At 58.7% G+C, this 14,347-nt stretch overlaps 1 protein-coding gene across 1 annotated transcript in view; it reads left to right on the forward strand.

Annotated features, from left to right (window-relative positions):
- Window positions 1-25: 25 nt before the first annotated feature.
- PPP6R1 (protein phosphatase 6 regulatory subunit 1) overlaps window positions 26-14,347 on the forward strand; it is a 24,917-nt gene continuing 10,595 nt past the window's right edge. Inside the window, exons 1-7 of the mRNA XM_007468047.1 lie at window positions 26-55; window positions 10,021-10,253; window positions 11,831-12,017; window positions 12,096-12,233; window positions 12,325-12,390; window positions 13,738-13,850; window positions 13,937-14,050. Of these exons, the coding sequence (XP_007468109.1) occupies window positions 10,027-10,253; window positions 11,831-12,017; window positions 12,096-12,233; window positions 12,325-12,390; window positions 13,738-13,850; window positions 13,937-14,050 (845 nt within the window). The 5' untranslated portion in view covers window positions 26-55; window positions 10,021-10,026. The remainder of the gene's footprint in view (window positions 56-10,020; window positions 10,254-11,830; window positions 12,018-12,095; window positions 12,234-12,324; window positions 12,391-13,737; window positions 13,851-13,936; window positions 14,051-14,347) is intronic.

Raw genomic sequence — 14,347 nt, forward strand, 5'->3', positions numbered from 1 at the left:
GGGGGGGGCGCCCCGATGAGCCCCGAGTGCGAGGAGCCGCCGCCCCCCCGCGCAGGTGAGCGGGCCGTACTGGGAGTCTCCCCGCAGTCCAAGCACCCGAGTCACCCTCCCCTCCCCCGAGTGCCCCGCCCAGGTATCCCTCGAGTCTCTTCACCCCTTCTCCTTCGGAACCTGTCCCTCGTCCGTGGGGGCTCCCCACCCCCGATCCATCCCTCTCAGCGCCCCAGGTCGCCTAGTCTCCTGTCTCTCTCCCCCTGATCCCCCCTAGTCTCCTAGTGTCTCTCCCCCTCAGCCCCCCAAGTCTCCTAGTCTCTCCCCTTCCGCCCCCCTAGTCTCCTATCTCCCTCTCAGCCCCCCAGTCTCCTATCTCCCCCTCAGCCCCCCAAGTCTCCTAGTCTCTCCCCTTCCGCCCCCCTAGTCTCCTATCTCCCTCTCAGCCCCCCAGTCTCCTATCTCCCCCTCAGCCCCCCAAGTCTCCTAGTCTCTCCCCTTCCGCCCCCCTAGTCTCCTATCTCCCTCTCAGCCCCCCAGTCTCCTATCTCCCCCTCAGCCCCCCAAGTCTCCTAGTCTCTCCCCTTCCGCCCCCCTAGTCTCCTATCTCCCTCTCAGCCCCCCAGTCTCCTATCTCCCCCTCAGCCCCCCAAGTCTCCTAGTCTCTCCCCTTCCGCCCCCCTAGTCTCCTATCTCCCTCTCAGCCCCCCAGTCTCCTATCTCCCCCTCAGCCCCCCAAGTCTCCTAGTCTCTCCCCTTCCGCCCCCCTAGTCTCCTATCTCCCTCTCAGCCCCCCAGTCTCCTATCTCCCCCTCAGCCCCCCAAGTCTCCTGTCTCTCTCCCCCTCAGCCCCGCTAGTCTCCTAGTCTCTCCTCCTCCAGACCACACTTCCTTCCCCTCTCAGGCCCATTCCCCTGCCTCAGTGTCTCTTTTTACCACATTCCCCTCCCTCACCTCGTGCCCTGCCTCCTCCCTCCTCACCTCCTGTGATTCCACAGGTGCCCCCTGTAGTTTTTTAGTGTCTTCCCCCTCTGACCCCCCTAAGCCCCTGGGCTTCCACCCCCACTCCCTTCCCCTCTGGCCCACTCCCCCGCAGACCCTTCCCCAGGACACCCCTTGCCCTCCCTCTCTCTGCCTCACCCCCTCCTTCCATGCCTGCTTCGTAGACTCGTGGGCTCTGACTCTCACCCTGGGCTCAGGACACTAGAGTAGTCAGGCTTTCACCCTGGCCATGGCTCCCCGCCCTGCTGTGTCGGGCTGTGAGGAGGGCAGGGAGCCAGGCTTCTGTGGAGCAGCCACCACTCCGTCCCCTTTCTGTGAGGTGAGGCCAGCTGAGGGCACAGAGGGAGGGAGGGACCAGCCCAGGCCCTGCCCCGGGGGAAACAAAGGCAGAGCCGGACAGTCACCGTTGCTGGTGTAGTGACAGAGGTAACTCAGGGTGTTGTGGAGGCCACAGAGCAGAGGGACTGGTGAGACTGGCTCAGGTGGCTTTTTCTATCTAGGAAGGGTGAGTAGGAGTTGACAGATGGAAAGTGGGAAGAAGGGCCTTCTGGGTGGAAGGAACAGCACGTGCAGATGTGTGAAGGTGGGAACCCAGGAGTAGTCTGCGCACCTGCGGTGCAGATGTGCTGGGAGTGCGGGCGGAATACCTTGGTCAGACTGCTTGTCCAGGCCCTTGAACGTGACCCGGTTAGGGTCTTTCTTGCTGGATGTTTTACATACCTGTACGTCAGTGCCGAGGACACAGTTGTTACTGGCAACACCAGCCTGAAAGGCAGGATGTTTCTGGAAAGGAAGATGTGTTGTCAGGTGTGGGATGGGCTTCAGAGTTGTAAAGAAGAAACTTCAGTGGGGTGTAGAGTGGCACTGATGTCAGTGCTGTCCTCATAGGGTGGTTCTGGGAATTCAGCTGCTGTTTGTAGAAGCCTGTAGCAGAAAGCAAGGCACAGGAAGTGCACCAGGATGAGGAGCTTTTAGGGTTATTATCTAGTTTGGGATTATCCATTGCAGTGGTTCTCAACTCGGGGGCGGGGGGGCGATGGTATCCCCCAGGGGACGTTTACTAACGGTGGGAGACATTTTTAGTTGTTACAGCTCAGGGGATGCTACTGGCATCTTGTGGGTGGAGGCCAGGGATGCTGCTCGACCCCCTCCAGTGCAGAAGACAGCCCCCCACAACACGGTGTTTTCCAGCCCAGCTGTCAGTAGTGCTGCAGTGGAGAAACTGCTTTCTTGCATGGGTGTTGTATCCTTGTGGCTTATTTGCTTTCTTGCTACTGTGAGCAGCTGTATGTTCTGAGTTGTGTACTTTCATTTACTTTTGTGTTTTTAGTAGTTAGTTTTGTTGGGATACCTACTGTTGCTTTCCAGTAAAGGAGAATCTGCTGGTCTCCCCCCAACCCACCCACCCACCCCCCCACCCAATGTTTTTCCAGGATCCATGGCCAGGTGACCATAGCAGGTCGCCTTTCCCCTCTGGACTCCAGTTTTCATCAGTTCAAGAAGTATGTCAAAAACAACAAGGCCCTATTGTATAACACAGGGAGCTATATTCAGTGTCCTGGGATAAACCATAATGGGAAAGAATATGAAGTGGAATGTGTATGTATGTATAACTGAGTCACTTTGCCGTACGGCAGAAATGAATACAACATTGTAAATCAACTAGACTTCAATAAAATAAGTTAAAGAAGAGAAGTATTTCTAGCTGTGGGCTTGGCCTTATGCTAGGTCCCGGGAAACTGGCATCTTGCTACGGGAGGCAGGCGACCGAACAGGCGAGTCCTGTTGCAGAGCGCTTGGATGCCATCCGTAGTGTGACCACGGGAGCTGTGCAAGTGTGCAGAAGGCCTCTAACGCAGTCAGGGGAGGCTTCCTGGAGGAAGTGGTGTCTGTGCTGAAGCCTGAAGGACCCACGAGGAGCTAGCTAGTCAGGCCCAGAGAGCTGGAGGGAAGGCAGAGGGAGCAGCCGAGCAGTCAGGTGTGGCAGGAGTGTTGAGCGCCATGCGGGTTGCAGCAAGAGATGAGGTGAGAGAGGCCTGGACACCCTGGTGGAAACCAGAAGCCTTCCCCGCATTGCCGGGCTCCGAAAGGGAGCTTGGGCAGGCTCAGTACCTGGGGGGTGGGGACACACCTTCCTTTCCAGGCTGAACCATGGTCCCCCCCCGAACACTGGTTTTGTGGATCTTCCCATGGGAAGTGCCGTCTTACAGTGACCGTGAGGTGTCTCTCAGGGAAGAGACTGAGGCTTAGTGGAGTGAGGTCCCTGGTCTAAGGCCCCAGAGATTGGAGTTTGGAGAGGCAGATTGGAACTCAGGCCTTTCTGACTTTGGATCACCCTATAACACTCACTCCTGCCCTCTGTTTTTCAAGAGCTATTTCAAAATCTATTCGTTGCTCTTTTCCCCTTTGAACCCATCCGGGAGATGGCACTGAATGGGAGCTTTCGGGCCCCTCCTCAGTCCTTGGCCGGGTATCCCATTCTCTTCTGTTTCCTAATTGTTCCATCCTCTGGGGTTGGACCAGAGCTGCCACCTTCCCTGGGCAGGTGTGGTCTAGCGCCAGAGTGGTGGGAGGTGTTGCCCCTAACTGCTGCCTTCCCACCCCCCAGCCCCCCCATGGGAAGGATGAGCCACAGTAAAGTTTCAGCCCATCGTCCCGTGTGGCCTTGGCCAGGTCCCTCTCCTCTGGCTTCTGCGGCCCCTACTTCCAAATGGATGTCCCGCTGCTTACCTTGCTGGGTCTGTGTTGGGTCCTGCTGTTATCCATTGTCCCCTTCCTGGAATTGGAAGTCCCCCACCCCCATTTCATTTCAGATTTGGCTGAGAGCTGACGGACGGGGGGCAGTTAGAGGGTGGTGGTTTCGCTGTCCTCTGACCTGCTGGGCCCTGCAAGGGGCTGGGGGCTGGCCAACCAGCAGCAGGTTCTCCCCTCCTGCGGCTCGCCTGGCCGCTGTCTCTTTAGGGGCCTGTTGGCCTGTGGTGGCTGAGGGCAGCAGCGGCAGCAGGCCTGAGCTGGCCTCTCCCAATGTTGGAGTCTCTGGTCATCTCAGGTGGCCGCCCCAAGGCCCTCCCAGAGGCCTCTTCACACTTGACCTCCACTTCCGGGTGCTTCAGGGCCAGGGCAGGCGAGAAAGGGGTGGCAGATAAAGGATCAGCCCACAGGCTCCCTTGCAGGTGGGGCTGTGTTTGGATGGACGGTGGCAGCAGCGGCAGTGGGGACGCTCTGTGGGAGCTGCAGTCGGGCCCTCTCTGAGCCCAGGCAGGGCCAGGGGCTGGCAGGCTCCTGAGAGGGGCAGCTGGTGTCGGAGGCCTGAGAACAACGCAGCAAAGCAGGAAACCTGGGGCGATGGTGCAGAGCTGGCAGAGAGAGAGGTAGTTTTCGTTTTTAATGGCTTCCTTTCTCATTTACAGTTTCCCCTTCTTCCGTTTGCAGCCAGAGTCGTGGTTTTCAAACGGTCGCTAAAAACCAGTAGGTAGTCACTTCCGTTTTCTTGAAGTTCACTAAAAGTTGCAACGAGTGGGGGTGGCAGGGTGTATGGCGCCCACCAGAGCACTTAGTGACCTCGGTCACTCAGGCAAATGGGGCATTTCCTCAGGTCTTCTGTTTTTAGCGTCGTCACTCTGGGTAGTGGCTGTTCCTTCCCTCCTGCTCAGAAGTGTGCAGGCTCTAGCCTGGCCTCAGGGACAGATAGGAAAGACCAACACCTGCTGAGCGCCTGCTGTATCAGGACCACTGGCCTGACCCAGCTGTTCTCATAAAATGGCCCTTCCTGATGGCTGTGCCCCCATTTCACAGATGAGGAAACAAGGCATTTGGATGCCAAGTGCCTGCCCATGTTCACCCCCTTAGAGAGTAAGAATGAAAGCCACCTCTCCTGTCCAGTTCCCAGGGCTTCCAGGAAGTTCCATTAAGTGGAAGGTGGGATTGACTGTCAGGACTTGAGGCTAGAGTGAATTGAGAGTTTGTGGCGGAGGAAAGTGTTTTTCTCTTTTTTCTGTTTTCTTTTTTCCACTTCTGTATCTGCATCTTTGTTCTGCGTAGAGCTTGAGACCTGATGTTTGTAGGATACTGACTACCACTTGACTGCATCTGATCTTTGCAGCCTTCTCTGATTTTCAGAGGAGGGACCTGAGGTTCTGAGAGTTAAGGGGCCACCTGGTTTCTGAGGCCGCTGGAGTCCACACCCCCCAGCCCCCGCACCGCACCTGCTCTCCATTCTCCGTTCTCTGGCAAGCTAGCTTTGGGAGGGAAGTCCTACCTGCTGTCCGAAGCAGGTGGGAGGGGTGGGGTGGAAGGAGTGAAGCCTGTGCCCGTGTCTCCAGATGCTTTGGAAGTGTGTGGGCGTGCCTCAGCCTTGAGAATTTCCTCCTGTGCTCTGGAGAGGGCACTGAGTCCTGGTTCTGCTGTGGCTCGACCCCTGCGGGTCCCCATCTCCTCAGCTATCAAATTGGAATAATAACAGTGCTGTACCTAGTCGTCTTGATTAGAGATACAGTGCCATGCAGGTGCACAGGTTCTCTGAAGGGGTTGCAGGGCCCTGTCCCCCAGCTCTGGGGGGCCTGCTTAGCTCAGGGACAGCACTGGCAGTGAGGGGAGACCTGGGTGTGCTCCCGAGGCGGAGCCTTCACGCCTCAGCCTCGACTCTGCCCTGGCGGCTTGTCAGTTCGGGGTGTCTTGGATGCAGAGCAAGGCCAAGGCCTGGCTCTGTCACAGCAGCCTCAGGCAGCTTTGGTTTTGTTTTTGATAACGGTTTTCTGGTTGAGATGTAATTCATACACCATATATGACTTATTCATTTAAAGTGCACAGTTAAACAGTTTCTGGTCTATTCAGAGTTATGCAACCATCAGTCACCACAATGGATTTTTTTTTTCAAATTTTAATGACTATTATAGACTTTTTTATTCCTTTCCATTTTGACAGTATATCCTAATCCAGACATTTTGTGGCTTAACCATTTCTTTCTTTCTTTTTTTTTTTTTTTTGGCTGCATTGGGTCTTCATTGCTGTGCGTGGGCTTTCTCTAGTTGTGGCGAGCGGGGGCTGCTCTTCGTTGCAGTGCGCGGGCTTCTCACTGTGGTGGCTTCTCTTGTTGTGGAGCACAGGCTGTAGGCGCACGGGCTCAGTAGTTGCGGCACACAGGCCCTAGAGTGCGCGGGCTTCAGTAGTTGTGGCGCACGGGCTTAGTTGCTCTGCGGCATGTGGGATCTTCCTGGACCAGGGCTGAAACCCATGTCCCCTGCATTGGCAGGTGGATTCTTAACCACTGCGCCACCAGGGAGGTCCTACAATGGATTTTTAAAATTGAGCTATCATTGACAAATAAAGTTGTATACAGTTGGTTTTAGAACTTTTTTTTTTAGAACATCCTTTCCCCAAAAGGAAACCCCAGGGCTTCCCTGGTGGCGCAGTGCTTGAGAGTCCGCCTGCCGATGCAGGAGACGCGGGTTCGTGCCCCGTTTCGGGAAGATCCCACATGCCGCGGAGCGGCTGGGCCCGTGAGCCATGGCCACTGAGCCTGCGCGTCCGGAGCCTGTGCTCCGCAAATGGGAGAGGCCACAACAGTGAGAGGCCCGCATAACGCAAGGAAAAAAAAAAAAAAAAAAAAAAAAAAGGAAACCCCATACCCTCTAGCAGTTCTTCCCCCCCACCCCCCATGTCTACCAGCTCCTGAAAACCACTAATCCGCTTTCTGTCTCTATGGATTTGCCTTTTCTGGATGTTTCATGTAAATGGAAATATACGACGTAGTCTTTGGTGATTGGCTTTGTTCATTCCACCTGGGTGGCCTTTTGACCTCTCTGGTCTCCTTATCGCCGCACAAGTCTGTGATGTAGAAAGAGGTGGTGTTCTCGCCATGGCGAGCTCCTTGTCCCTTGGGCCCAGCAGTGGCTGCCCCTTGAAGTGATTCTGGTCCCAGATCCACCTAGCTCAGGAAACAGATCCAGGCCCGGCTGTGTCTTGAAGTGAAGAGGACGGTGGAAGGGTCCCTTAGAGGTCTGGGAACTGGGCAGAAGTGGGGAATTGCCCTCGTGCAAAGGCAGGTCTCTGAGCACTTGCAGAGCCGGGGGTGCTGCCTTGATTTCCTTTTGGAGCAGTGGTCCTCACTCCGACACAGGGACCCACGTTCGGCACCGGGTTCAGCCCACTCTCCTTCCTCCCATCCCCAGCGTGCCTGCCCTGGTGGTCACCCCTACCCCACCCCAGACGACCTGTGACTGTGGTTTATAGGGAGCCTCTGAGTGTGGCTAGGGGAGACAGGGTGGGAGCGGGTCCCTTTACTGATTCCCTGACAGGTATGTCAGCTTCCTGCCTCAGGAGCAGGGTCCGTGGGAAAACTTGGGGTGTCTTTCAGTCAGTGTTTCTGAGCACAAATTGCATGCCAGGTACCGTGCTAGGTGCTGTCCAGGGTGCTCACAGCAGCCCAGCAAGGAAGGTTCTCTCTGCGTTGTCCACCATCCTATCAGGGCACATTTAGCGTAAGGGCTGTATAGGCTGTGAGGGATCTGGCCCAGCCTTCCTCCCTGAACTCAGAGATGTCCACTGAGTAAGTGCTAGACTTGAGGCTGAGCGTTTCGCTAAGCCCCGCAGGGAGCAGGAAAGAGCTGGCCTTCAGCTCCCTGAGTGTGTCAGCTGGTGAGAGCCAGGTTAGGGAAGGCCGTAGCCAGGGCAGAGCCAGTGCTGGCAACCACCTTGGGCCTGAGCTCACTCACTTATTTTGTGAGTGTTCATTGGCAGTGGCTGGGCACCAGTGAATGGGATGAGGCCCTGCACCCTGAGCAATTGCCTCCTGGGGTTTGGGTGCCACCTCCACAGTTCACCAGCCCCCACACCTCTGTGTACTTCAGTTTCCTCACCTGTAAAATGGGGCCATCGGTTCCTTCCTTGGGGGGATTGTGAGGGTAGATTGAGATAATGGCTGTGTGGGCCTGGGAACGGTGTCGGGGGTGCAGCTAACGTGGTTTGTCCACTTCATGTGTCTGGCGTGTTGTCCGCAGTATGCCCCCATTCCCGCAGACCCAGAGGCCTAGGGCTGGAGGCAGTGACGTCACACAAGAGGCTTCTCAGGGGGCCGCAGGCTCTGAAGGAGATGCGCCCTGAAAGGGCAGTCGCGGGGCGACATGTGAGCAGCCAGGCCAGAGCTTGCTCGGGGACAGGGTGGTACCAGGGGACGTGGCCTGGGCTCGGCACACACGTGGAGGTGGGTTGGCCAAGGGGGTGGCAGGTGTGAAAAGCCTGGTGCACATACTCAGACAGGACTGGGACGGTGAGTGCTGAAGAGCAGGAGGTCCTGGGTGGGGAGCGCCAGGAGATGGTCAGGGGCCCTCAGGGTCTTCGTGCGGAGACGGGGGAGCCACCTCAGGGTCTCCTGGGGGGACAAGCATGAAGTGCTCACGTTTGTGTTTCAGAAAAGCGTCCTGAGTGGAGTGGGGTGCAGGGCTAAGGGGGTGGTCCCGGCATGCTGTCGGACAGGACCCATGAGGCCTGTGGGACTGGGGGCCCTCAAGTGCCCCCTATGCCCACCCACTGTCTGGGGTCGGTGTCTGCTGCTGTCTCCCGAGGTCATGGCTCGTCCACTCCACCTTTAACCGTAGGTGGCCAGGGCTTAGGAACTGACATGAGTCCTGGCAGGGATTGCAGATTTAGAGCCACTTGTTCCCAGTCACTGAGAAGTCACCCTGAGGGCTGGGAGGAGATAAGTGAGGCTCCTGAGGAGGCTGGAAGGGAGAGCTGGGTGCCGGTGGCGTCTTGAAGGAACCGAGGGGCAGAAGGCCAGTCTCCTGCCCACGGCCACACGTGCCACCCAGCTCTGCCCCGCTTTCAGCCCCAGCTGCTTCCCGAGTCGAGCGTCTTTCTCCCCTGGGCTGGTGCCCCATCTGGCAAGCATGCTCTCCGTGGTTGGGATGGTGTGGGCCAGAAACGGCAAGGGAGGGCTTTGTAGGAGAGGGACTGGCGTGCGCATCTGGGAGGTTCCAGGAGGGGCATCCTGGTCTCTGGGTCTGTCTTCAGTGGTCTCTGCTTCAGGTGGTCTCCACAAGGTGGCTGACGTGCGTGAGCTCTGGTCAGCGCCCGCACGGTGCTTGGGGGGCCCAGCTTACCCGGGTGTGGTTGCCCATACAGTGGGGTGACCACAGCCCCTCCCAAGGGCCATAGGCACAGCACCCGGCGCATAGGGAACCTGAGTGGGCAGCAAGTGACCTGGGAACTGGCGGCCAGCTCAGGGCGGGTCTCTACCCGGTGGTCGACGCTGGGAGCCTGTAGAAATCTTCAGAGGAGCAGCCAAATCCCTGCTGGTCGAGGGCTTGGACCCCCCTGGCACCTAGTCAGTGCTACACCCGAGATGGCCCTAAGGCCAGTGCCGGGTGGGGTGGGCCACAGCCAGGCGTACAGGGTCTCCAGTGCTGGCCAGCGAGCTGCCATCCTCCAGTGCTGGGCGCTGGCTTTCCGTCCTCCCTGCTAAGGTGGTTCCCTGTCCTGGTTCCTTTTGGCCCCGGGCAGCGGCTGTTCTGGGAGCTGCCACCCCCTCCCCTCAAACTTTTCTTCTTCCTGTCATGGCACTGGGTACGGGGGCTTGGGGTGTGTGTGTGTGTGTGGTGTCCAGGCAGCGGCCACAGCCTGGAGACGTCGCAGACCTTCCTCCCTCTGCCCCTACCGCACACCCTGCACACAGCACGGAGATTGCTGGGCTGGATGGCAACCGTGCTGGCTGTCATGGGGCATTTTAATTTGTTCGGCAATGCAGATTGAAGCGAGTCTGATGCCAGAGGTTCCAGGATGAGCACAGTTCCAGCCTAGATGTGGGGACAGTGGACACAGGCCCTGCGGGGGACAGGATCATGGCGGCTCCGTGCACAGCGTCGGGGCTGTTTTCCACGGGGCCTGTGTGTGGTCGCACCCGGGGGTCTTCCCCAGGCCTGGGGGCTCGGCAGTGGACAGGACAGTCACCCATAGGGTGGTCCTCGTAGGCTGGGAGGTGGAGGGAAGCGGGCGGGGTCGGACCCCACGTGTGACAGCCCCTGCCCGCAGGGCGCCATGTTTTGGAAGTTTGACCTGCACACGAGCTCGCACCTCGACACGTTGCTGGAGCGGGACGACCTGAGCCTGCCCGAGCTGCTGGACGAGGAGGACGTGCTGCAGGAGTGCAAGGTCATCAACCGAAAGCTGCTGGACTTTCTGCTGCAGCCGCCACACCTGCAGGCCATGGTGGCCTGGGTCACCCAGGAGCCGCCGGCCAGCGGCGAGGAGCGGCTGCGCTACAAGTGAGCCCCGCCCTGTCGGTCCCCCACGGTGGGACACCCCGACTTGCTGTGGACATTGTTGACTCCCGTTTTTGTTACGGGACTTCCCAGATATCTCCCAGATGGAGGGGTGGGCAGAACGAACCCGCGGACCCTTCCCCAGCCGTTAGGGGCACCGTGTTTGGGCAGTGTGTTTCATTGGCCCACACCCCACCCCCACTTTATTTCCATGGTTTATTCAGTTGGATTTTTGTTCCCTTTTTGGAGTATGGGCAGCGTGAGGCCTGCCCCCTCACCCCCCACATCCCCAGTGCCCAGCATGACGCCAGGTGCTAAGGGTGTGCCTGTGCCCCCTCCCCCATGCTCTTCTGCCCTTCCCTCCCACCATAGGGCCCTTGGGTGTGCCAGGGAGGGTGGGCGAAGAGGGCAGGGCCCTGTTGAGGGTCAGTAGGAATCGTCTCCATGACGGGAGGCTTCTGTCTGCCCTGGTCTCTGCTGCCCTTCTTTTTTATTTATTTATTTATTTATTTTTGGCTGTGTTGGGTCTTCATTGCTGTGCGTGGGCTTTCTCTAGTTGTGGCAAGCGGGTGCAGGTGCTACTCTTCGTTGCGATGCACGGGCTTTTCGTTGCAGTGGCTTCTCTTGTTGCCGCTGTAACTAAGCATGGGCTTAGTTACTCTGCGGCATGTGGGATCTTCCCAGACCAGGACTCGAACCCGTGTCCCCTGCATTGGCAGGTGGATTCTTAACCACTGCACCACCAGAGAAGTCCCTTTGCTGCCCTTCTTGAGCCCTGCTCAGTCTGTCCTGGACAATCCTCTTGGTTCCCTGGTGTTGCCCTCTCCCTGTCCCCTCACACTATAGACACGCAGGTGGTCCTTACGAGCTCTGCATCTTCTGTCCCTGGAGGTCTTGAGCCACATGGGGAGGGGGTGACTGCTTCTCCTCACTTTGCCCTTTGTGAAGTGGGGGTCTGTGAGGTGCTGCCAGCTGCTTAGTGTGGGGCCTGGTGCACAGTGGGGACCTCTGGGGGGCCAGCAGAGTGTCCCCTGTGTCCCCCAGTGTTCATCTGTCACTTACCTGCCCCCACGTGTGTCTTATCCCTTCTTTGCTTTGTTCGCCTGGCCTCTGTACCCCCTTGAGCGTGTCCAGTGGCCCCGTGGACTGGGCTTTTGCTCATAGTAGCAGGGAGCCTCCATTCTGACACCTGTGCCGAGCTGCCCCTGGGGTCCCTGCTGTGCCTCAAGGAACCTGCTTCCCAGAGGCCTTACAGTTTATGGGGCAGAGCTGGAGAAGGTTGTGGTCCCCCAGGGCCCTGGGTGGCACACTGGGTGGGGCAGTCCTCTCCCTGTCTGTGCAAGGAGGTGAGGGGATGAGGTTGGATTTTAGAAGGGTCATCAGGGCTGGGCCTGGGTCAGACTGGAGGGTTGGGGGTAGAGGGACTAGAGGGACAGGTGTTGATAGGGGGTCAGGTCCAGGCTCAGGAGGCTGGATGCTGCCTTGGGGGGTGGGGAGCATGAGTGGGCTGCGACTGGGAGGCGGGGTGGTTTGGCCTCCGCCCCCACCGTGCCCTCCCTGGCCCTTTCCGGGTATGTCAGGTACCCCAGCGTGGCCTGCGAGATCCTGACGTTGGACGTGCCCCAGATCAACGACGCGCTGGGTGCGGACGAGTCCCTCCTGCACCGGCTTTATGGCTTCCTGCAGAGCAGCGGCAGACTCAACCCGCTGCTGGCCAGCTTCTTCAGCAAGGTCATGGGCGTCCTCATCAACCGCAAGACCGACCAGGTGCCTGGGGCCCCAAGGAGGGTGGGAGGGTGGGCGTAGGCCCGGGCCCGCGCTGACGTCCGGTCCCTGTGTCCCTAGCTCGTGTCCTTCCTGCGGAAGAAGGACGATTTTGTGGACCTGCTGCTGCGGCACATCGGCACCTCCGCCATCATGGACCTCCTGCTGCGCCTCCTCACCTGCGTAGAGCGGCCGCAGCTGAGGCAGGACGTGGTCAACGTGAGTGCTGGGGGGGCCGCGGCGGGGCAGCTGGGCGGGGCGGGCGGCAGGAGCGGGGTCAGTGAGCGGAGCGCCACCTTCTCACCCCCAGTGGCTCAATGAGGAGAAGATTGTCCAGCGGCTCATCGAGCAGATCCACCCATCGAAGGATGACAATGTGAGTGCAGCCCACCCACCTGATGTTTCCAGCCTCCGCCCCACACCAGCTTGCCCCTCCACTCCCTTCTTAAACGAGTTGCTGAGAAAAGGAGGCATTTGGAACTGTGTGTATTTGAGCGGGGGGCTCCTGCTGAGAACAGAAAAGGGGTGTACACACATGGAACGTTTCTCAGGAGCTTGGCCCATCATCCCTTGAGGGCTCAGGGCTCTGAAGCGGGTCCTTTGGCCCTGGCCCCTCGCTGCTGCCCTTCTCAGGGGCCCCTCTCCTCCTCCCCTCTGTTGCTCGCTCTGTGGCCTGGTGGCTCTTCCTGTCTCTTGTGCCTGGATCAGCTCTGCCGGTCCTTCAAAGAAGCCACCCAGGAGCCCTGAGTCTGTCCGCCCGGCCCACTGGCTTGCAGGCAGAGGTCCACAGGCGCAGGTAGTCAGCACCAGGCACTCAGCTAGTGCCTGGCCTGGGAGAGTGATGACAGTCCAGGCCTTTGTGGCAGAGGGACTAGGGGTATCTGCCATGAGCCAGGCGGCAGGGCATCTGTGAGGGGCTCTGAAGTGCAGCCCGTGACCTGGTTGGTCTGCATGGGTCGGGGGTCTGTGTGGGTGGGCCCTGGAAGCACCTGTTGGGTTAGACTCAGAGCCCTGCTTATGGTTTTCTTTGTTTATCTTGCAACAACTTTATTACATATCACATAACTCACCCATTTAAAATATAGGATTCAGTGGCTTTTAGTATGTTCACTGGGATGTGCAGCCCTTGCCACGTTGATTTTAGAGTATTTTTCATCACTCCACAAAGGAAACCCTGTACCCATTAGCTGCCGCTCCCCATTTCCCACGTGGTTGCTTGGCCCCCACCAACCACCAGTTTGCTTTCTGTCTCTGGGTTTGCCTGTTCTGGACGTTTCGTATAAGTGGATTGCATGATGCAGGGTCTTCTGTGACTGGCCTCTTTGCCTTAGCGCCAGGTTGTCTGTGTTCATCCATGTTGTAGTGTGTGTCAGCGCTTCCTCCTTTTCTAAGGCCAGAGAACGTTTGAGTTTGTGGATAGACCACAGTTGCTTATCTGTTCACCAGTTAGTGGATGCCCGGGTTGTTCTCCTCTGTAGCTACTGTGCATAGTGTGGTGTCTGTGTGGGGTGTCTCCTTTTCCAGGAAGTCGTCTTTGGTTTCCTTTTTTCTCTGTCGTCTCTGCCTTCCCAGTGTTTGGTGCTCTTGTTCTCTCCCTCGGCACTTGTGTCCCGGGGTCTGTGTGACCCTCTGTCCTCGGGGGCGGGTGCCCAGTCTTCAGCTTGTAGGGCTTCCCGACACCAGGGCGGGGCCGGGGTGTCAGCTCTGTCTCCCCCGTCCCCAGCAACATTCCAACGCATCCCAGTCCCTGTGCGACATCATCCGCCTGAGCCGGGAGCAGGTGATCCAAGTGCAGGACAGCCCGGAGCCTGACCAGCTGTTGGCCACCCTGGAGAAGTGGGTTTGCAGGTGGTGCCCAGTCCAGAGGGAAGGGGGAGCCATCTGGGGGCCCTCCTCCCTGACGCTTGCCACCCCCGCCCCAGGCAGGAGACGATCGAGCAGCTTCTGAGCAACATGTTGGAGGGGGAGCAGAGCCAGTCCGTCATCGTGAGCGGAATCCAGGTGCTGCTGACGCTGCTGGAGCCCAGGAGGCCCAGGTGAGAGGCTGGCCTCCCTCCCCGGGTGACCCCTCGGAGCCCCACCCTTCAGTTCCGGGCTGGGGGTCACTGGGGTTCCGGAGAGGAGTCCTCTTGTTCCCTTCTGGCAGATGAGGAAACAGGGTGAGTAGACCACCTGTAGCTTCGAGCTGGTCTTTAGGATCCGGGCTGCTGGGGCGGGCCCCTGCCCCCAGGATCCCGGGCTCCTCACTCCCTCCCAGGTGTGGCCCACACGTGCGCGTGCACAGGCCGTCTGGGCGGCTCACCCTGCGCTTTGCCGCCCCCCCCCCCCCCCCC

This window comes from Lipotes vexillifer, unplaced genomic scaffold, assembly GCF_000442215.2.
Source record: "Lipotes vexillifer unplaced genomic scaffold, Lipotes_vexillifer_v1.1 scaffold1223, whole genome shotgun sequence".
NCBI classification, from domain to species: Eukaryota; Metazoa; Chordata; class Mammalia; order Artiodactyla; family Lipotidae; genus Lipotes; species Lipotes vexillifer.